We start from the raw sequence: 21,857 nt of genomic DNA, 5'->3' as shown, positions 1-21,857 counted from the left end.
GCAGAGTGCTAGACCAGATATCATGAATATTGTAAAACATGCATCAATTTTGATATTCCACGAGGCAGTTACTGCAGGTTTTAGCAAAAATCCTTGTGTCAAACCACTGAGTATCCTCTCCAGGCATCTGCTTTTTAAGGATGATCTGGAATTGTATTTAACATCCTCAGAGACTGAATAAGTATTTTCATATTCTGTTTACAAAAATGATATAAAACTATGTTGTTTTGAACTTTTAGTTCAGATAATGGACTATAAACTACAACAGAGACCTTCAGGAACCCATTGGGTTCATACTTTGTTATGCCTTTTTTAGTGCAGCTATTCCAATACCTTGCAATAGGACAGGTAATTACACAAAAGAAAATGCCCATGCATGTTGTGGACTCCATAACGTAAAGAAGCAAATTTTAATGCTTCAAAAAAAATTTGCATTGATGTATCCTGAAATTTGCTGGCTGTAAAACACCAATCATAATATTAAAACTGTTATATTAGATGAGAAATAACGAAGCAAGGCATACACACTAATGTGAAGGATACAGAAAAACAGAAGGAAATTGGCTTAGACATAACAGCTTGGTAAAAACTGCTTTTATTTCATAGGTGTAAGTCACAACTTTTTTTTTTTTAAATAAATATGAAATATATATAGCAGTTATATACACATAACCTCAGTGTGGGCAAAAGCAGCAATTCCAGTAATCCCTCCCCCAAAAAATTAAAAGGTATCATAACAAAAATATACATGTGTATACTTTCCTGAATTTCACGTCCTAAATTACCCTCTCATTATAATTAAAATATAGCAACTGTCAAGAAATAACATTATGTTGCCCAATTACAGTACCATTGTTTGCTATTGTTTCTGACTCACCAAGCCAAGTTAAGTTTAGTTCTGCTAAACCTCAATTTTACATTTTCGTTAGTCACAAATGAACAAGCCAATGCAGAATCTGGTTAATAGACAAATACAGAAGCACATAAAATTCAGCTCCTTTCTGAATCTGAAACAGAGGCAGACACATGAACTGTGATCAGTTAAGAGGTTGTGTATATCCCTGATTAATCTACCTGAAGCAACAGACTGCCTGCGCACAAACCCCACGCTCTAGAATAACAGCTCTTAATCATGTTTTGTGATTTCAAATAATTCATCAAAAGGCCACACTGCCATAGGATACGAGCTGTACCAATCAAGCTAGGAAACTGATTATGGTGAAGCTGAACTAAAAATCAGTACCTGCATGGTTGATAAGGGTTTTTCTTCCCTTTGTTCTTAGTGGTTCTTTTTCAATAGGAAGGTTAGCAGTGCACTAATGGTTAGCTAATAGTAACTAATGGTTAGCAGTGCACTAAGCAATGTAACTCCATGTTGCCACCTCCTCCCAAACCCGTTGCTTCAGTTTTCATAGAGACATAGCTAACAGGTCTTTGAATGATTTTGTTCCACTCTGCAGACTCCTACTGTAAAATAAAACTCTTCTCAAGAAGAGTGCTGCAGAAATTCAACTCCTCCCAACCTTTACAACATTTTAATACTTGAAGGACTTTTAAGAAAAACCTGGTAGAATTAGATTTAAAACAATAAAATAAAAAGATTGTAATAAACCCATTCAATTTTGTGATAATAATTGTCCGTCATAAAATTTCTTTATTATAAAACAGGAAAGATAATTGTAGAACTTCTAAGAGAAACAGCGGGCATGACTACATACAAAGGAGAGCATTTTGCATTAATACAGTGCAGTTATTGTACTAATTTGAAATTCAGATAAACGTTTACAGAGTAAGAGAATCAAAAAAGTTTGAAAAAAACAGATGCAACTCAGTGCACAGTGGTAACTACCAACAACTACCTGTTTTTCAAACTGACTTCTGCTAAAATGGGAAAACAGCTGGTTAGAATGCTAGCGTACCGAATAAAGCTGCATTATGGAGCTGTCAGGCAAACGTAGCACTACAGAGACAGAAAAAAAGTAAGACCATATTTCTACTAAGACTTACAAGCTTTCTAAAAAACTCATGATTGCAGTTGAAGTATCAGCTACGGTATTGAAGAAACACAATTTGGGGTTTTTTTTTAGCATGAGACTGAGGAAAGAGAGCACATAAATACATTACAATTTTGATTAGTCATTCCTTCTTAACAAAAGCCAGTCAATTCACACGTAAGTGTAATTTAGAAAAGTGGATTTGCAGGTACAAAGAAAGAACTCTACACTAAATTCTAAAAGTAGAAGAGGGATAATTTGTACAATATGTTGTCTTCCAGTCTGAGCAATAAACCCTTCCAAAATGCAGGCATTTTACGCTATCTCATACACACATACTTTAACGTTAAAATAAAAATCTTACGGCTGCTCATGTAACAGAGCAGCATTCCAATTGTTGCAGAAACAGTAACTTGGAATTTTCCTGTCTGTAAAACATCAAGCATAATATGAAAATTGTTGTGTTAGGTGAGGAAGAAGGAAGGGAGGCATACACACAAATGAGAAGGATATTAAAAAAGAAAAGAAAACTGGCCTAGACAAGAGTCTGGCTACTTGTTTCCTTATGCGGGTTTTATTGAAAGTCACTTTGCATTCAAGGCATATACAAAAATTCTTTCTAATGATGTTTAACTTTTTAAAGTTGGTGTTTGTGATGCAGTGGTTTTCAATAAAATATATTTTCCAGCTGTTGGTTTAAACTCCAAGACAGAAGAAAACATAAGTAATGGTTAAAACTGGAAAACTAACAAGATATAAGTCTGTTATGTGTTTAAAATACTAGTTCAAAGGAAAACAGATTCACTGCAGAAAAAAATAATCATAAACCTTCCTCTTCTGCATCACAACTACAAGTGCCTCAACTATGCATTTGTCTTCAGAACAGATAAACAAACTTTAACAGGATCTGGCAATCAGGATACTCAATTTACATAGAGTATTCTCATTAGAGAAAAAAAAAAAGGAAAAAAAATGTTTGGGTGGGAGCAATCTACTTAACCTAACAGATTTTATATTCTTAAGTATTCTACACAACAAATCGGGTGATCTCTAGTGAAATGAAAACCCTTGTTAAATAAAATTCATTCATATCACTCCACAGCGATCTATAATAATGTGTTACCTACTTATCAAAAGGGGTTTTTTTTCAGCTTTGAAATAGTACCACTCTCTATAAGCCTGAAAAACAATGCATTTACTAGGTTTAAGGCACTGTGCTTGAAGTTTCTTATCAACAGCATATTCATATTTCAGGCAATTCCCATCCTTGTTTCAACTCCTCCTGCCCCAACCTTGAAGACTGGTTTTCATTCTGCTACAGTGCTGCTAGAGAGTGCAAGAAAAGTGCAGAGCAAACTCGTTATTAGCAGTATGTCAAGCACTTCTTCTTAGATAAAGGACCACTGCAGTAACAAGACAATCCTATTCCCACCTGAGGAGAGTAAACAGAATTTGCTTTTATACAGCTCCTTTCATATTCAAAATATCCCAATATGCTTTACAATAATGAGATAGATACACCGTCATTTCTGTGATCTTAAACACAGAGGGCAAGGCTTTGTCTTGCTAGTAGGAAGAAAAGGAGGTCATGGGTCCTTTGAAGTTTCCTTACATCACCTAGACTGAAGGACAGGAGGGAATGGAGAACATAACTAATACAAAATAGGAAGGTAGCAGGACAGCTGGCCATTGTGAAATGTGGAAGATACATCTTTCTTATCACATTCAAGGAGCACCTATCTAGAAGCAAAAATTAATCAGCAGGGAAGATTTTTACTTTTTTTAAGACTGCAGCAGGTACAATGCTAATCATATTTTTCTTTGAAAGCTTTTCTTGGGCTGAAAGGGAGGGAGGGAGCTAGAAAGCCTGGTGAGAAGAATTTCACTTTCATCACAGCAAGTCAGGGATCTATATGCATATAGAGATTTGGTTCAGGTTAATATAACATAGTAGGCTGTATTACCCACCCAGCCAACACAACTACTTATCCTAAAAAGAAGTTAAATACCCTGGCAAATAAGAATTTGAAAGGAACTTAGGAAAAAACACTCCTAAGAAAAACAGAAAGGGGACAGGAAGGTATGAATAGATGGGACAGCTCCCCATCCTGCCTCAGAGCAAGGGTCCATCACCCATCCAGCACTGGCTGACAGAAGCTTCTCCAATCAGGTTGGACTGGCCAAGGAAAGCACAACAATCTGCAGTCTGTGTTTTATTGCCAAGCTATGTTCCCAAATGAATTAATAAAAAGTGGTAGCCTAATTAAACTACACCCTCTGCATCTTGCCTGCTTTCTGCACAGCAACTTCATCCATAGTTGCTCTGATCAGACCCTCAAATACGGAGGGGGACAGAGAGCTGTCCAAGAACCCACCTTCACTGCCTAGCTGTTCACAAAGGATTACAGAATTTCTGGCAGGAACTATCGCCTGAAGGAAAAAGCTAGTATCCCCCCCTGCCCAAGCTACCTAAGTGATGCTAAGGCTACGTTCATCTAGCACTTCACGCAGAAAGAGGGTGGATGGTATCGGACACACCACTTCTCCAAAGCTTTATGCAACCTGCAGCAAGCCCTTGCCTCTTTTTTGTTGGACACTTCCCTTTTCCCTGTGCTGAGCAGTTGCACCTTCGGCTGTGTTCACTGCTTAATTTCCCGCACTGCCTTTCTTCCTCTCCTAACACATGCATACTTTAGCCTTGGCTATGGAGTGCTGACTGACAAGGAACAATAGATGCCTTCCATGTCTTCAGAGCAACCTTTGAGCAAGGCTCAGCTCAGGGACTCAGTCAATATTTACTGCAGTTGGAAGCCACTGTTTCATGGCTCCTTCCAAGCAGAACATACCAGTCAGGAACCCTGACATCTTACATGATTTTATTCTAACAATGTAAAAATAAGGAGATAAACAGATTACAAACAAAAATACTTTTTCTTGGAAATACTCATGGTGACACAACAACAACAACAACAACAAAAAGTGTTACAGGAAAGGTATGGAGGACACTGAACAATGCCACAATTTAGTTTGAAGAGTAATCAGCCATGTATAATTAGGAAAGTGTTTTTCCCCTGAAATGATTAGCAAAGTTTGAAAATCACAGATCAGACAGCTACTATATGCAAATATATTTAAAGTGACCCAAGTAAATGAGGTATGCAAAGAAACCCACCGCATCAACAACCTAAAGCTCTCATTCTCTTTGCAACACCTGGGTCACAGCATAACCACAGATTATAGCGTGACCACAGATTACAGCAATGCACCTTTTTGCACAGATACAACCTTCTGATCTTTACCAATGTAAGCGAAGAACACAACTTCAGTTTATCAAGAGACCAAAGATAGAAAAAGGGTTAGAAATTACATTTTTCACATTAAAGACCTAAGTCACATGTGAGATATAATTACTTGCCCCAGAAAAGGATGACTTCACATGTAATAACAGTACAATTAAAGGTCATTAAATAAACATTTTTCTAACTAAAATCTCAGGATTATTTTTTTTTTTTGCATTGCAATCATGCTCTGTAGAAGTATTCATCTACTTCCAGAAACTTGAAGAACTGCAGCACAACGAACAAAACCAAAAGAAGCATCCTGGCAGAAAACTGATGTTGTCAGTTGCAGAATCTCCCCCCTGCTTCTTCTTCAGCTTCTTCCCTCACTCCCCATAACCACCAAAATAAAAAAAAAAAAATTAAAAAAACCTAACCTCCCAAAATCATGTTTTTCTGACAGTGAAATACAACTGGATCGACAATCATCATTTACCCATCCAAACAAAAAGGCAGCTACATGATCTTTCATTTAGAGGGTTGGAGTCTTGTCTGAACACGCTTTCCCACGTTAGACTCCACTGAAAGTTCTGAGTCAGAGTCTGACAAACCACAGTTAAAACAGGAAAAATTACAGCTTTAGCTTCAGATGTGTCAGGATCTTCTGAAAAACACATTTTATGTCAGCACTTGGGGTTAAAGGGCATGCAGCAGCAGAACAGATGCACCTCTCCACCTTGCATGTTCAGTTTCCAGATGCATGGAGTTCTGATTGTTTGAGTTGCTTTCAGAATGTTACATTATCGTCATGGCATTTGTTTGATTTTTAAGATTTGATAACATCAGATGGGATTCCCAATACCACTCCTCTCACTTTAAGAGAATGCAGTAAAATTTTTAAGCACCAAAAGTTAGGTAGAAAGGAAAAGTACAATTAAAGGAAGACATAAACACATCTTCAACAGAGGTAAGACTCCTGAGTAACTGACAAATGCTTGTTTCCAAAACAGAGTTCCAAAGAATAAAGTTTCAATGGCTTCCCAGCCCTAAAGAACAAAGTACAGGCTCCTTTATACCAAAGTCAGTCTGTAACAAATTTCTCTCATGATTTCACTCATCTTTTCTATTACTTTCTCCATACTTTTCCATATGCAGGGTGAAAATTTTAAGCAATATACAGATAAATAAGCTTTAATATATATACAATTATATATTTAATATATATAAAATAGATATCAAAATTATATAAAACCATGATTGAAACATTAGCTAAAATGGAACCAAAGGTTTCAAGTAAAAAAAACTTTCAGTAAATAACAACCAAAATAAAAAGTAAAATACCCTTTGCAGAAGTGGTAAATGAAAACACACTGTAAATTTTTTTAGAGAGATTTAATTGTGTTCTATTTTTTAAAATAACTTAGTATTACTAATGTTTTTGAAATTTGGAGACTAATAAAAGAGAATTTGGCACAATGAAGTACAGTCGCCTCAACAGTTGATACTTACTTCCTTCTCCTCTATTACTACAACTTAAAAAACCCCACACCACATCCCCAATGATGCAGTAAGCCCAATGGGAATTCCATGCAAATACAGCATGGCATCTGGTCAGAGTATGTTAACACAATATTTCTTTTACCCTCTGTTCATTAGAAAAATACTGCAGAATAATACTTACAGTCTATTCCTGATCACTTACTACGGAATACTGCAGGAAAAGGTAATTAGTAATTCCATTTTATCTTATATTTGGATATTCTGTATTAACCAGATATTTCCCAAATAAAAGCTGTCTTTGTGTAAACACTATTCTTACTTCTGATATATTAAATAAGACCATTACTGCAGTGATGTGGTCCACAATAAGTAGAGTGTGCAGGAAAGGTTACAAAACCTATGAATTTATCTTAAAAAATAAAAGATTTATTTTTTTCCTTCTCAAAGGTGGGAATGTTTCTCAGACCAAAACTATTAAGAATACTACCCCTAACAGGAATCACAGGTAACAGTACTGTTCTCTGCAACATTTAAATGAAAACAACAGAACTTTGTCACCTGGGTACATCACCATACTTCTGGGACTACAACACTACAAAGACTTGCTTTGTTTCTGACATTTTCTTTACAGTGCGGAAAGCAGAGGACATTTTGTCTTAAGCGTAAGGCTGAGTATGAAAGAAAACAGATAGTTCAAGAAGATTGGTTTAAACATACTTGGATCCTAATTCTATCCAAAACCCAAGTGTTGTAGGCACCCACTGTACTAGTTCTATGAAGAAAATAATCACACAAACACAAAAAAGATGCAATCATTCCTGTTGTACATAAAGAAAAAACAGTGCAGAAATCCTAATTGGGCACTGCAACTGAGTCTGATTTACTCAGAGAAGTTACAAAGGCAGAATTGCTTTCATCAGTAATAATATATTAGCTCCAAACTCTACACCTAAAACAAAGCGCTCAGGAAACTCTTCCAAATGCTTTGTTCTGAAGAAAGCCATTATATCAGCACTAAATCAAGACAGCTAGTATGAAAAATGGAAAATGGAGATTTCGTTTTACAGTAAGCTATAAAATGTAGTTCAGTTGGAGACAGGGTCTGAAAAAGTAATATTAAAGTGATGCTGTAAATCACTAAAAAAAATTTTTTTAAAAGCTAACTATTGTGCTTTGGACTAGAAACAGTGAATAAGAAGATTCCCTTCATAAATTGTTCACAAGTAAGTTTTATATAATCGAGATATAGAGAAAGGGTTTGCTTGGAATTTGAATGCAGTGAATAGCCATGATATAATGAGAAACAGGTACGATCTACCTCTCTAATTAATTTTCCTTCTTCACCCACACTGTCACTTGTTATGATAATGTGAATCTTAACCTTAATGAGAAATTTCATACCACCTTGATTAAAGATACTGCAAATAATTACACTCTTTTTATTTTGTTTTTATTTTAATGAAGAATTTCTTTATACTCTCAAAACCCTCGACAAATGTACAGAACTTCGGCTAGTGAAATTCCTATCTACAATACAACTTGAGAGAGTTATATATGTTTCATGTTTTTAAGTGAGGATTATGCTATTAAGCATGTTACAAAATTATCATGTTCTCTGCAGGAAGTGTTCCTAGTATATTTTTGTAAAGGTAGTTTGAGGACTGTTTAAGACATAAGTTCTTCAATAAAGCTGTGTATTATGCATTCCTTTACAACATTTGTGAACTCAACATAAAAATCTATTAAACATTCACATAAAATTATTAAACAAAAAAGGACATTTTTGAAATACATTTAAAAAACCAACTTTACAGAAAATTTTCAAATATTTCTGGGAACCTTGCAGGCAACTCACTACGAATACACACAAGTAACATTAAAGCAGGCCCAATGTCTTCCAACTGCATCTACCAACACAGTGACTACAAAACATGACCAAATTTCACATGTATGCATTGGGATGATGGATACAGTTCAAGAACTAGAACTTCATTTTTTGCAAGACTTGATTTTAAGAAAAATAAGTTTATTTCATCAACATGTGTCCCCTCAAACTAAACATGTGCCAAATTTCCTGAAAGAAGTGTCTTCCTCTCATTACGTCGTATCTCATAGCCATGAGACATCAGAAAGTCCAGTGGAAATCAAGAAAAATGTAATACTTGGTACTCCATTAAATGAAATAGTATCAATAAAAATTGCTTTCTCATTCTCCCAGCAGCCTCAAAACACAGTGACACACCACATAACAAGAGACCCTTGCTCACCATTTTGGTAAACAGATGATAAATTACATGGTTTATATATTATATTTTACATATGAAACGACAAGTAGCATTCTGCAGCAAAACACGGACTTCTGTTTTGTAGAAGACTAATGTTATATTTTCTAGAAAACTGAGAGTTTGTTCCCAAATACAGTGTTTTAATTATTTCAGTAAGGAAACAATTCTATCCTACTTGGCCATTCACAAGATCCATCTAGTCTATAAGTATAATCTTATCTAGAAGAGAGCACTATATTGTATATAGTGCTTTGGAAAATACATAAAACTGTATCCCAGTGGTGTACTACTATATCTGATTAATTTTACCTTCATGATCTTAAATTCGTAAATTTTTTCTGGCACATGCCAGGTGGTTCTCCACTGTATAAGGCATCCAACACCTCAGAGTCTCACTAATGCTTATCTGCCAATCCCATATGGTAAGCCAGTTCCACTTTATGAAACTGCTGAGAGCAAAGCAACTACCCATTCTAACAGGTTCACTTTTACCCCATCCAGCCCCCCAAAGGTGGAGGTCTCAACTCTGCAAAAATGTTAAAAACACCTCAGTCTAGAACTCAGACCCAAGCAGAAATATACCCAAAAGAATATACAGTCCTGTGCTGCTGTGCCCTCTCACTAAATTTAATTCACATAGATTGGGTGGCCTCGCACAAAAACTGACAAACCTGATTACAGAAACCCTTTCTAATGAACTACACCATAAAATCATAATATAGCACCTAAATAAATCCCCATCCAAAGCAGTGGGAGAATCTTTTTACTTCAATAGAGTTGGATCTGAACACTGCCAAAAATACCAAGAAAAAAGCATCAAAAGCTGGTGCCTTAAAAAAAAAAAAAAGAAAGAAAAAAAGAAAAAAAGACCAACATTAGATCCTGTAGTATCTATCGAGGCATACATATAATAAAGATGACTTCCATTCCTCACTAGTACCCATCAGCTCCTACTGACTTCAGCAACGTTTAACAACTAGGTTATTTATTTAAACTACTTTCCTTAACTGGCTTCAAGAACCATTTTTTGAAAGATATTTAAGACTTTATGGGTGTAAAGAGGAAATAAAATCTAAGACAGTTTGGCACCAAGCAGCCTCAAAAATCCCACATGGCTCCTGTCTACAACTCTAGATACCTAAATATATTAAAAATTCTGGTTCTGAGGATCTATTCTTTCTCAAATCAGTAGGCTAAAATAGTTGCTTAAATAAACTATTCATTTTACAGACTATAAAAAAAAATCAGCAACTATTGTTGTGAGGGCACAACTTCACTCTTTCAATGTCTTTAAAGACAGCAGTCAAGATAATTCACGCTGCAATTATGCACTTACGCTTACATTTGGAAATATCTGTGCACTGATAATAGAACTGGCACACATTTCACTAAAGCCGCTACTGCAGTACTCCAAAATCTTAACCTGATTTCACTGAAGATGACCTGCACACCATGGGCTGAAAACAGAAAAAAAAGTGAATGTGCAGACTAGCTGCTTTCATTCAGCTTTTTTTTAATCCAGTTTACTATGCAGGACACAAGCAAAAGCATATAAAGGATAAGATGATTTGCACCCACTTAATAAATGCAGGCAAATACCGGCTTTGATCTCAGCAATTTTATTGGAAAGCTCAGTTCACCAGAAAGTGTCCAAGACAGAAAGAAAGAGAGAAAGGCAAAAAGTGACTGAAATGCAAAGGAAAAAGTGTATGCAACTTAGGCATAAGTGAAGGGACAAATAAAACCCTAGAATTAAGATCTTTTGAAAGCAGGAATAATAAACTTCCAAGTAAATGTCACTTCACTATGACTGAGTTTCCCCAATTGGGTATTGTATGTATATAATTTTATATATATAATTATTGCCCACACACTTCCCATGTTCTTTCCCCCCAAAAGCAGAGCTGACAATGGTGACAGCAGAGTGTGTAATTAGTTTTTATTGTTCCCTTGACAGCCATAGCTCTGCAAGGACCCCTTGCCTTTTCCATTGTAAATGTTATGGAAAAATACGCTAATGACAGGCATTTAATTGTGGGCACAGCAACCATGATGGGAGCTGTGCCAAGAGTGATTGGCAGCTTTGGATACCAGATATTCACAGCAATGGCTCTTTTTCTCCCATACCTTGTACCCCAGATTACTGAAGATAATTTTTTAAAGCATCTTTTCTAAAGTTTTGCTCGTGGCCTACAGATGTTATTAATAACCACCACATTAGAAACAGACAGAAAAAAATAAACAGACAAAACAGTATTTTTTTTGTTCAAAAGCAACATGAGTTTTTTTGAAAGAGGTCTATCCACAGATAATGCCATTAACATAACCTCACCAAGTCTGGTACACGGTTGACTTTTTATTCTGAATAAAGGTATGTTAAGAGGGCATAGTATAATTTTATTTGTTGCTATGTATAATCAAAAAAAAACTGTCCCACATTCAGATGTAGTTGCTGAGGTGCTTTTTTGCCTGATTAATTAGCAACTGGGAGACACGCTTTTTGGCTGCTTTTGTATCCCTCTTATTTCTTCTGGTTTGGCACAAAAACTGCCTTGCGGGAGCAACTGTATTTGTACTGTACCCCACTTAGTGATGGATCACTAATTTTTAATAAAGTGAGCCCCAAGAGAACTGCAAAGAGATGTGTAAGTGTATTGGAGCAATAACTGTAAACAAATAAAAAAAAAAAGGGGGGGGGGGGGGCAGTGGGAGAGCATACAGTACATAAAATATTTGGTCTTTTCCAGACTATGCGTGGAGACCCTATCCAGAAGGTGACATGTAGTCTGAAGACATGGGTCAGAACTGGCTTTCAACTACATGATCCGAATCTCTGCCTTTATCTTTGAAAAGCTTTAAAAAAGCAACTAGCTAATATGGATGCACATTTTTCTTGAAGAATGCTATATATGAATGTCCCTTCACTGTTTCTCATCCCTCCCCCACCACCAGATGAATAAAATTACTTTGTGAAGCAGACCTCTATGAAGAATGACCACACAATTCTGGACCAAACGGTTCCAAGTCTATGTAGCAGTCACAAATCCCTGGCTAAACCGAACAAAGCAACATTATTCCTAAGTGGTAAGTTTGGGAATATAAAAGTGAAGCTGTCTGGCCCTAAAGTGGTAACTTGCAAATAGCTGCAGAATCAATGTTGGCTGTCCATCCCCCATCCAGCTGGCTCTCATATCAGTAACTTCAAAAATGCAGTTTGCCATTATGGTGGCTTAAGGCACTTTGTGTGCCAGTGCAATGACCATGCTGTGTGTGCATGTCAGAGGTCAATACTTTTAAATTCCAGAGTCTCTCTTTATTTCCTTCTTTTCTGGAAACAATAGGAAAGAGAGCAGGATTGATAGCTCCTACTTTGTTAACTTCTGCTCACCAAATGCCCTGGCTGAATACATAACTATTTTTTAAAAATCTGATCAGACATCAGCAAAAGTAAGAAAAAAACAAACAACAAAAAAAACCAACAACCAAACAATGCAGCTGGTTTCCCTGCTCACTAACAACATTAATTAGCGATTTTATTTGCAACGACTTTTAACAATTGCAAGGGACCCAACATTATTAAAGCTGCTAGCAGTCCTTACCCAACACTGATGAACTAGCAGACTGAGAACCATGCTACAAAGATCATCATCAAATCTACCAATTAAGTAATATAAAACACTTACTTTTTTCTGTCTCCTCATGAAAAATACACCTCTACTTATACAGCACTACAAAACCAACAAAATATTAGACATTCAGAGATTTGTTGTTTTCTTTTTTTTGTTTGTTTAGTTTATCTGCAACAATTTAGAACATACTCAGCTCCAGCTCCTATTTCAAAGGCACAGACTGAAATAAGATACTCATATTTATTTTCAAAATTAAACCAAGAGTGAAGTAAAAACTAAAATAAAAAATCCTATGTAACGTACTGGTATTGTAATAAAAATGTATATATATTTCTGCATGCCTGATAAGATAATGCAATCTGAATTGTGTAGAAAGAAGGAAGTTCCTCTCAACTGTAATATTAATATGGAAAATACTACTTTAAAGTCCACAAAAGCAAAAAGGTAGTGCTTCATTGCTACCCACTAGAGAAAGGCCGCAGTGCTCAACTACTACTCACACAATGAGAATATGCCTGCAACCAGCCATCCCAACCAAAAAAATTAAATAATTTTGGGTAAGAAAAATTGTATTAATTTAACAAACAAAGAACGTTAGTGCTACACAGAAAACATTAATTACAGCACAAAATACATTATGTCAAAATATGCATACTTTTAGATGTCATGAGGCCAAATCTTATCTTTCAGAACGGAACAAAAAGATATTTTAGCAAAGAGTGATTGGAGTCAAAGCAAACATATATCCTACTCCCATTTTTCACCTCACCAGATGATTCATAAGTAAATCATGCCTTCTCTGCACTCCAGCACCATTTCATTACTGACATCAAAAACTAAAAATGGTGCCTATCAAATAAGATGGTTCTTCAGTAGTCTGATTAAAACAAATCAAAAATATAAAGTTACTAAGTGATAAACCTGAAGTAAAAAAAAAAATTGTATTACTGTTGAACAGTTCCTCCTTAGACTAATATGCAAATTTAATGACAGAAAAGAAAATAAATTAAGTGAAAATTAACTAATACTGTACTTACAGGTTTTGAGAGTCTAAGATCCTTTTTTTTCCCATGCTATGTGTTGGCATGGACAGGTAAATCCTTCCACTAGTTTATAATGCAAGTAACAATAAGAATTATAATTTTCAAGGCTTTACAAGTTAAAATTGCCAAACCTGAAAAATCCGCTATAAATTGGTATTAGCAAGTTAAGCAGATCTTGCTAATTAATAAGACTCTTGTGTATCTTCTTGTTAGCTGATTTTTCTTTTGACAGCATTTTTACTGGTCATGCATTTAAACAGAGAAATGGCCCTAAAACGCGTAGCATACCAGTTAAGAGAACACAGGCATCTAACCGTTTCTCTACATTTTGCAGCACTCAAAAATAAACTCATTTTTTTCATAAAACTAGGACCTAACAATGTATTTTCATCAACCTGTCAACAGTAAAATATGAAGGATGTTTCCCCAGATAAAAAAAAACCTGTAATAAATATACATATAAATATATATGGGGGGGGTGGGGGGGTTGGTGTGTGTGTGTGTATTCCTTTATTGGAAAACTTGGCATTCTACAGGAGAGAAATAAAATCTCAGTCCTCATGGAACTGCATCCTTTTTTATTATATTTTCAAATCCTTGATTTTAACACAAATTATTTTTAAAAATGTGTAGGAGTGGGAATTTGTGGTTTTGTAATATAACAATCTATGCTCGGTTTCTTAAAAAAGACGATTGCAGACATGTATACATGTTTGCACGCTATAAAATAATACTATTTTAAGTGAGCTCAACTATAATATAGCTTGTAGACACTACAATGAACAGGAAAAATGCAAAAATGCAAGGAAGACTTCTAATGTGTGAAGGATTCTTTTCTTCCATTCAGCTATGCTGAAGTACATTATAGGAGGGCTTACTCACAATAACTGTAATACCACCAGAAAGCAATTTCAATAACGTATCTGTTTATTTCAAACCAAACATTTCCATTTCATTACGTTGGTGTGCTGCTGACTGACTGAATTCTAAGCACAAGTGCAATGAAAACTTAAACAAAACAGAGCCCTTTATTCTCAATAGTGAATTACACCATTCAGAAACACTGGAAGATTAGATTAATCATCAGACTGAAGACATTTTAAAGAACCCCAATGCTCAGAACTGGGTATCAGAGCAAAGAGTTATTACTGGAAGAAAATCCCAGTTCCAGAATACTTCAAATCGCATTTTTTAAAAATGGAAAAACAAGTGAGTCAAAGCAAGAGAGGTACATCTCACAGCTATGGACAAACTACTGTCTACTCATGTTTCCTCCAAGGAAAGTTGCATCTTTGTTAGCATCTTCGCTGAGGTGATCCAAATGACCAACCTTCTTTATGCCTTGTCTTAAAGTCTAATACTTCAACAATGCAGTTCTCTAACCAGTGACACACTGGTTTACGAAGAAGCAGTAGCAAGGTACTCTAAAAACCCCAGAGAATTCTCAAAGCATATCCCTGTAATGTTTTCTGTTTAATTTTACAACTGTGTGTCTGAATACTTGCTTATCTACCTTCCCACCTACAGACCCAAGGACTACTAGCATGCGAAGAAACACCACAGTGGGAAGATGGTCAATAACTAAAGCACAGATTCTACAATTATTTTTTAAAAATTATTAATTTTAAAACAGTCTGAGCTGGAAGACGGGAGCTGGGAATTAGTTTGTAAAGCTATTGCTTTTCTAGTTTATCAATTAAAAAGTTTCATTTTCAGAGATTTTTTTTCCCCCCTCACACAACACTCCTGATTTACTCTATACCACATCACCTTGTAATGACACACCTCACTGCATGGATACATACATACATATATATGTGTATATATACATAAGTATACATATACTTATATTGAAATGCATACATATTCGCATATGAATGTATATATATATATATTACATACACCTCTCTGTATGAATGCAAAATCCAAAACTCTTGAAGGACTAATTGCATTCATTCATTTTCTCAGCCCAGCATGAAGCTGGTAGGTTGCTGGGATCATAGCAACAGGGGAGAGAAAGGAAGGCTCATCTTTATGTGTCCCCCTCGAAAAGGATATAGAGCTAACAGCAAGAATGCCGTGAAGTGTCCTCACTATGTGCATTTGGAAAAGATTTAATAAGAAGCATTTCATGAAGACCATGTACCACTTAACAAGGTGCCTTTCATACAAAGGTGGAAGACAGTGAAACTATTGTTCTTTATGTATTTTTTTCATAGAATGTCTCAAAACCCCACTTTTAAAATAAGCACCAATATTCTTTTGGACACACAAGGTATTAGTGAAGCTATTAAAAGCACAGAAGGTAAGTGTAAAGAATTGAAGGCTCTACTATTGATCTTTTAATTACAAGAAATCAGTCAGATTTCTTCAGCTCTCAGAGCAAGCTGCAGGATAAAATGCTCTCAAAAATACAAGCTCTGCTGTTTCAAAACAATTACATATATACATGTAAGTGTGTGCATATCCCAAGCGCTTAAGCTCTTATGCTTTCCTTCACATATAATAATAATATGGAATACCAAAATCAAAGCAAATGCCTTGATTTTGCCCCTCTTCATCCCTAATGTCTGAATGCTTGCTTATCTACCTGCCCACCTACCGACCCAAGGACTACTAGCATGCGAAGAAACACCACAGTGGGAAGATGGCCAAGAACTAAAGCACAGATTCTACAATTTGGAAAAGATTTAATAAGAATTAATAAGGTGTTCTTAACTAACCTAACTGCCTTATCCCTATTCTAACCATTTCTGCATGGTTTCCCTAATCTCTGTACACAGGAAGAACTATTCCTAGATGGAAAACAAACAAGCCAAAGCAAACAAAAAACTAGCCACATGCCATCAGCATATACAACCAACATGCCACGGTGAAATCTGCAAACACATACAAATGGATGGCAGAATACTCAAGACATCCACCCAGCTGGCCAGCATGCTCCTGAGAAGTGCCAGGTGTCCATGAGCAGCCACAACCACAGCTTCTCAAAATTAACTCTACGCATTTGGCTGGTTCAGGGAGGCACTTAAGTACACATCCATCCATCCACACAGCTGCAACAGAACTTGTATGTCAGTATGCACTTCAGAGGAGTCAGAGCCTTTGCTGAATCAGTGCCTAAATTGTCAGCTACAGAATTCACCTATGTTTAGACATCCAAGTTGTGAAATTCTGGTACATGCTTCGAATTTTCAGAAGCATCCACTCATTTTTCTATTCGCTCTTCCCGAGTACCTGTCTTAAAAAACACCACCCTCTAGCAGTACTGATGAAATTGTGGTATCCAGCTTAATTTTGGGAACTAACCAGTTTAACTTGAAATGATTTTTCAGTATCTAAATTCTCCAATTACCATCTGATTTCTTGATTTAATTATCCACATAAATACACAAACAGAAAAATGTATCAGCATCCCATGTTGTTACAGTAATTCTCTTGTGGATGTAACTTTATACACAATTTTCCTGTATAAGATACAGTCAAATCCAATAATACTCCTAACAAAAAATATTTGTTCTCGTGTGACTACAAGGTTTGGCCTCTATATATGATCAGAAACCAGACTTGAAATGCAAGTATTTTTAACCACCTTGCAACTAGTAACAATTTATGAAGCTACATAACCTGCCACTGAAACAACTTGTGGGGGAAATACCTAAATATAAACCACAATCTTGAAGCACAATCGTTCAAGCTGAAAAATGTAGCAATAATTGCAAGTAGTTCTGCTTGAATTCTTACAAGATTAAAAGCAGTAGCAAGCACTAAGTAGACCGCTTCAAAAACTGGCCCAGGTACATGACATTTTGGCTGAATTCTAATTAAAAGGACAGTAGTAAACCAGGATTAAATTAATATGCTTCATTACAAAACAAACTTCCCAAACTATTTCAAGTGTTGCATTAAAAACAATATTCTTTGACAGCAATATTTTGCTGTCCCATTTAAGAACACATATGCAAACAGTGCTGAAAGACTAATGCGGTTTAAGGTGATAATTAGAATTTATTTACACTTAATTCTAAGCCTACATAAATAACAAAAATATTAGAACACATTTTCAAGCTTACTTGAGGATTAATTTCCAATCCACACACAAAAAAAAAAGGATTAAAAAAACTTACTTAGTTACAGTTCCAAATCCTAATACTTAGCATATTCTCATCTGGAATTGGACTACAGCATTTATGGTACTTCATGTATGTTGATAATTAAATACATAACAAAAATAAGGCACCAGAATACTTAAAACATTTCTCAGAACAGACTTAGGCTCCGTAAGAATACATGACTTTGTTAATCATACGCACTAACAGCTATGATCACAGAACATTTTTTAATTGTTGTAGCAGGACTTTGGCAACTAACCAAGATATGTGATATGAATTTTGCTAATAGACTCTTAGGACTTCTTATTTAATAAATATTATTCACACCAGGAGCACTTATCAGTTGGGCCACTCATCAGTTTACTAATGTGTCTTTTAATAAGGACGAGATCTTTATGCATTTCAATAAATTGCTGAAGTTTCATACTAAAAACCTAAACATCATTGATATCTGCGGGAAGAACAATCCTTATTAAATTCTTCAAAGTTTTCATGAAAACTTAATTTAAAGTGCTTTTAATCACTATCAAAATGATCAATATTTCATTTTTAAAGTGAATTAATTAGTTCTACAGCAGTTTCTTAATTCTGAATAAATACAATAAGGAATTAAGCTAAAGCACAATGGTGGCATTTGTGTTTAAAGAATGACAGTATATTTTCTCTTCTAATTTGAAATGGTTATCACCAAGTAAGCATCACTACTTACTTCTATGTGTATAAAAAACAGACTGCTCACCTCCCAAGTCTGTTTCTGGAAGCAGATAAATCACTGCGAAGTTATTCCTGCAACATTGTTAACTGCTCTAAAATTCTGATAACAAAAGTGAATTTTGTCTTCAGCTTAGATTCTGACAAAACGAATTCAAAACAGAAGTGTTTTCTTTTCATTGGGTCTCTTGCACCTACCATTCAGGTGTTTGCCAGCTTTTCTGTAATGATCGTGTAACTTGGAAAGCACACAAAAACTGGCACACTGTGTAAAACAAAGGAGAAATACATCTGCACCCTACTCTTTCTCACATTTTTAACTCATGGATAAACATGACATGTCCAAATAGCTACTCCCATTGTGAGAGCACAGCGAGTATTTTAAGACAAGAAGAAATGTTTGTTTTTAAAAGGGAAGATTTAGCGACGTCTTATAATTAACTCTTCCTCTAGTATTTGGAAGAATAACAAAACTAAGTTTTCCTTGCAGTCTGCTGATGTTTAATGTTGGGACTAAGAAGGCATTCCATTAATGGTAATAAAATATAATTAAACTTACTAAAATCTTTACAAATCCATTCAAGGTAATGATGGTAGGTATGCGAGGAAAGTGTTGCTTGTACCTTCAACTATCTTTACCTCTGTGCAGTTACCGTGTAAGCTCATCAGACACAAGAGAGCAGAAGTGAAAAATCTTGAATGTAAGATTATTTTTGAAGTATTTTAGCCATTATGCCAGCAGCGTGCACATGTAGTCAAACCTATTTCTTCTGACAATCCTCCATCTGCCCAGTGGGATTTAAGAATACTATTTTTTTTCCAGCAGTTACATTTAATTTTGCCTAACAACAGAAAAAACTCTGGTTTTGAAAGCCAAGCGATTTTTTGGGGATGTATGATGTGAGATGTTAACTTTTAGTCTTATTTGCTCTATGCATTTTTTTTTAAGTAACACACACAAAGAGAAGAAAATTTAGATAAGCATTTAAAATTACAGATGCTGATCGTTGCCAAGCATGATTGTTACTTTGACGAATCCTCTTTGTCTCAAGCTTTTGGTGCCAACTATTTATCGCTGAGGCATTGTTACCAGGAGCACAGTATCAGAAGTGCTGTACAGACTAGCTAACTCTGGGCACTTGAAAATTCTGCCCATTAACTTCTGCATCACCTATTTTGAAGGCACTCTGGAATACCGAGTAGAGAGGAGTTTTCTGCAGGCAACACAGATCTACTAAAAAACACGACCTGTGACAAAAATCAATGTGCTAATCTCAAACCAAACAGCATAAAAAAGAGATAACCTAAGATAAAAGGTCCCCAAATTTACTTAGACTAGCTTGACAGGTTTAAAAACAAAAACAAAAAAAAAAAAACAAAAAAGTGAGTCTGCTCACACGCACTTCAACAAGGCAAAAAAATTAATACCCAGGTGACTTTTTACCCAAACACATGGACACCATTTGGGGCAGGACTGTAATTTTCCAATTACATTTCTAGGCATGAAGGAAAACTCCAGAAAAATTAAAGGAAACCTCTCTCTCCAGCAGAAGGCTCGGTACACTGCAGGCAAAGCCCGGTGTCAGAAACCGCCTGGCGCGGTTCGGCGCGAGGGGTGCGGGGAGGCTGTACCCGCACCGCTCAGCCCCGACGGGGACACCGGCCGCGCGCCGTCGTGTCCCCGGCGTCACCGGCATCCTCCCGGCCCGGGACGCCGTACCCACCTCGCTTCCCCACGGCTACCTCTAGCCTGCCCGGAAGAGCCCCGCGCCGGGCGGGCCGGGCCGGGGGAAAGCCACCCCTCCGCCGCGGCAGCGGTCCAGCCCGGGGCCGCCGCGAAGCCGGGACCCGGCGCCCCGCTCCGTGCCGCCGGGGAGGGCAGCCCCCCGCCTCCCTGCCCGGGGCCGACTCCCCGCCGCCGGCGTGCGGCTCGGGGCCGCGCCCTGCATGCCACAGGCACCCGCCGCGGCACAACCGCGGGGCCGCCACCTGCGCCCCCTTGTCCCACCCGAACTCCCGGAGCGGGCTTGGCCGCAGGCGCGGTTCGTCCCGCGGCTCGGGGCGCACATGCCGCACGGGGGGCGCGCCCGCCCGGCGCCCGCGGACCGGCAGCGGCTGAGCCCAGGGAAGCGGCTGGCCCGGTGCAGCGCCGGGGAGGGGCGGCGGGGGCCAAGAGGGGCGAAACGCCACCGCCGCCCGTAGCCCTGACCCTCCGGAACACAAAGTTTTCCACCCCGTCTTGCAGCCGGGGTAGCTCCAGCCGGCGCCGGGGCGCCGCCCGCTTCCCCCCGCAGAGCCCCCCCGCCCGCCGCCCGGTGCGTGCCCGCGGCCGCCCCGCGTACCTGGGGTTGGTGCTGTTCCAGTAGACGGCGTAGCGGTCGGCCACCGCCTTGGCGCCGGGCTCCTGCCCGCGCACGCACACCCACAGCGCCGCGGCCGCCAGCAGCAGCATCTCCACGTGCGGCATCGCGCCCGGCCGGCGGCGCGGCGAGACGGGATGCGGAAAAATAAGAAAGCGGGAAGGGGAAAAAAAAAAAAAAAAGAAGAGGGAGGGGGGGCAGACGGGACGGAGCCGGGGCGGGAGGTGGGGGTGAATAAATAAAACGCGAGGCGCAGAGGCGGGTGGGCTGCGCAGCGTGCAGCGCCGCAGCGAGCGGAGGGCGCCTGCCGCCGCAGACGGGCAGCCGGCAGGGAGGCGCGATCCGCGGTCCCTCAGGGAGTCTCACCCCGGCAGGGGGAGGTGGGGGCCGAGGCGGGCGGCGACGGCAGGCGGCGGGCGGTGCTCATTCACCGGGAGTCCCGTGCGGAGCCCACGGCACGACATACACCGGCCCGCCGCTGCGGCGGGCGGGCGGGCGAGTGGCGCCGCTCCTCCGCCCCCTGCGAGCGGCCCCGGCGCTGCGGCCCCGCGGCTCGGGGGCGGCCGGGGGGCGCGGGGATGGAGGGAGCGAGCGGGAGAGGGGGCAGAACAACGGGGCGGAGGGGAAGATCTTCCTTCTGGAAGCCCAGGGGGGGTCCTGGCTGTGTATTAAAGGCCGCCGGCTGAGAGAGGGGCGAGAAGTACCCGCAGATCTTAAAGTGCAAAGTTTGTGTCTTCCTTCTCGGCTCTCCGCCCGGCGCAAATGATAAACAAAACGGAAAAAAAAAAAGGGGGGGGGGGGGGGCGTAAAAGCCCTGAGGAGTTTGTTTGCTGCGCTGGTGGAGTTGGGGAGCCTGTTCTGCAGCACAGTCTTGAAGGAGACTTTGTGGAGTGGTTTTCTTGTCCTTCCTGTTCCTGGGCGGTGGATGCACCAAGGACTGAGCAA

At 38.6% G+C, this 21,857-nt stretch overlaps 1 protein-coding gene across 1 annotated transcript in view; it reads right to left on the bottom strand.

The window, feature by feature from the left end:
• EFNA5 (ephrin A5) overlaps window positions 1–21,851 on the bottom strand; it is a 213,749-nt gene extending 191,898 nt beyond the window's left edge. The window contains exon 1 of the mRNA XM_037374291.1: window positions 20,895–21,851. Within this exon, the coding sequence (XP_037230188.1) occupies window positions 20,895–21,019 (125 nt within the window). The 5' untranslated portion in view covers window positions 21,020–21,851. The remainder of the gene's footprint in view (window positions 1–20,894) is intronic.
• Between the last annotated feature and the right edge of the window lie 6 nt (window positions 21,852–21,857).

Source organism: Falco rusticolus, chromosome Z (genome assembly GCF_015220075.1).
Source record: "Falco rusticolus isolate bFalRus1 chromosome Z, bFalRus1.pri, whole genome shotgun sequence".
Classification (NCBI taxonomy): domain Eukaryota; kingdom Metazoa; phylum Chordata; class Aves; order Falconiformes; family Falconidae; genus Falco; species Falco rusticolus.
The sequence above is the reverse complement of the archived record's forward strand: the minus strand, read 5'-3'. Positions and strand labels throughout refer to the sequence as shown.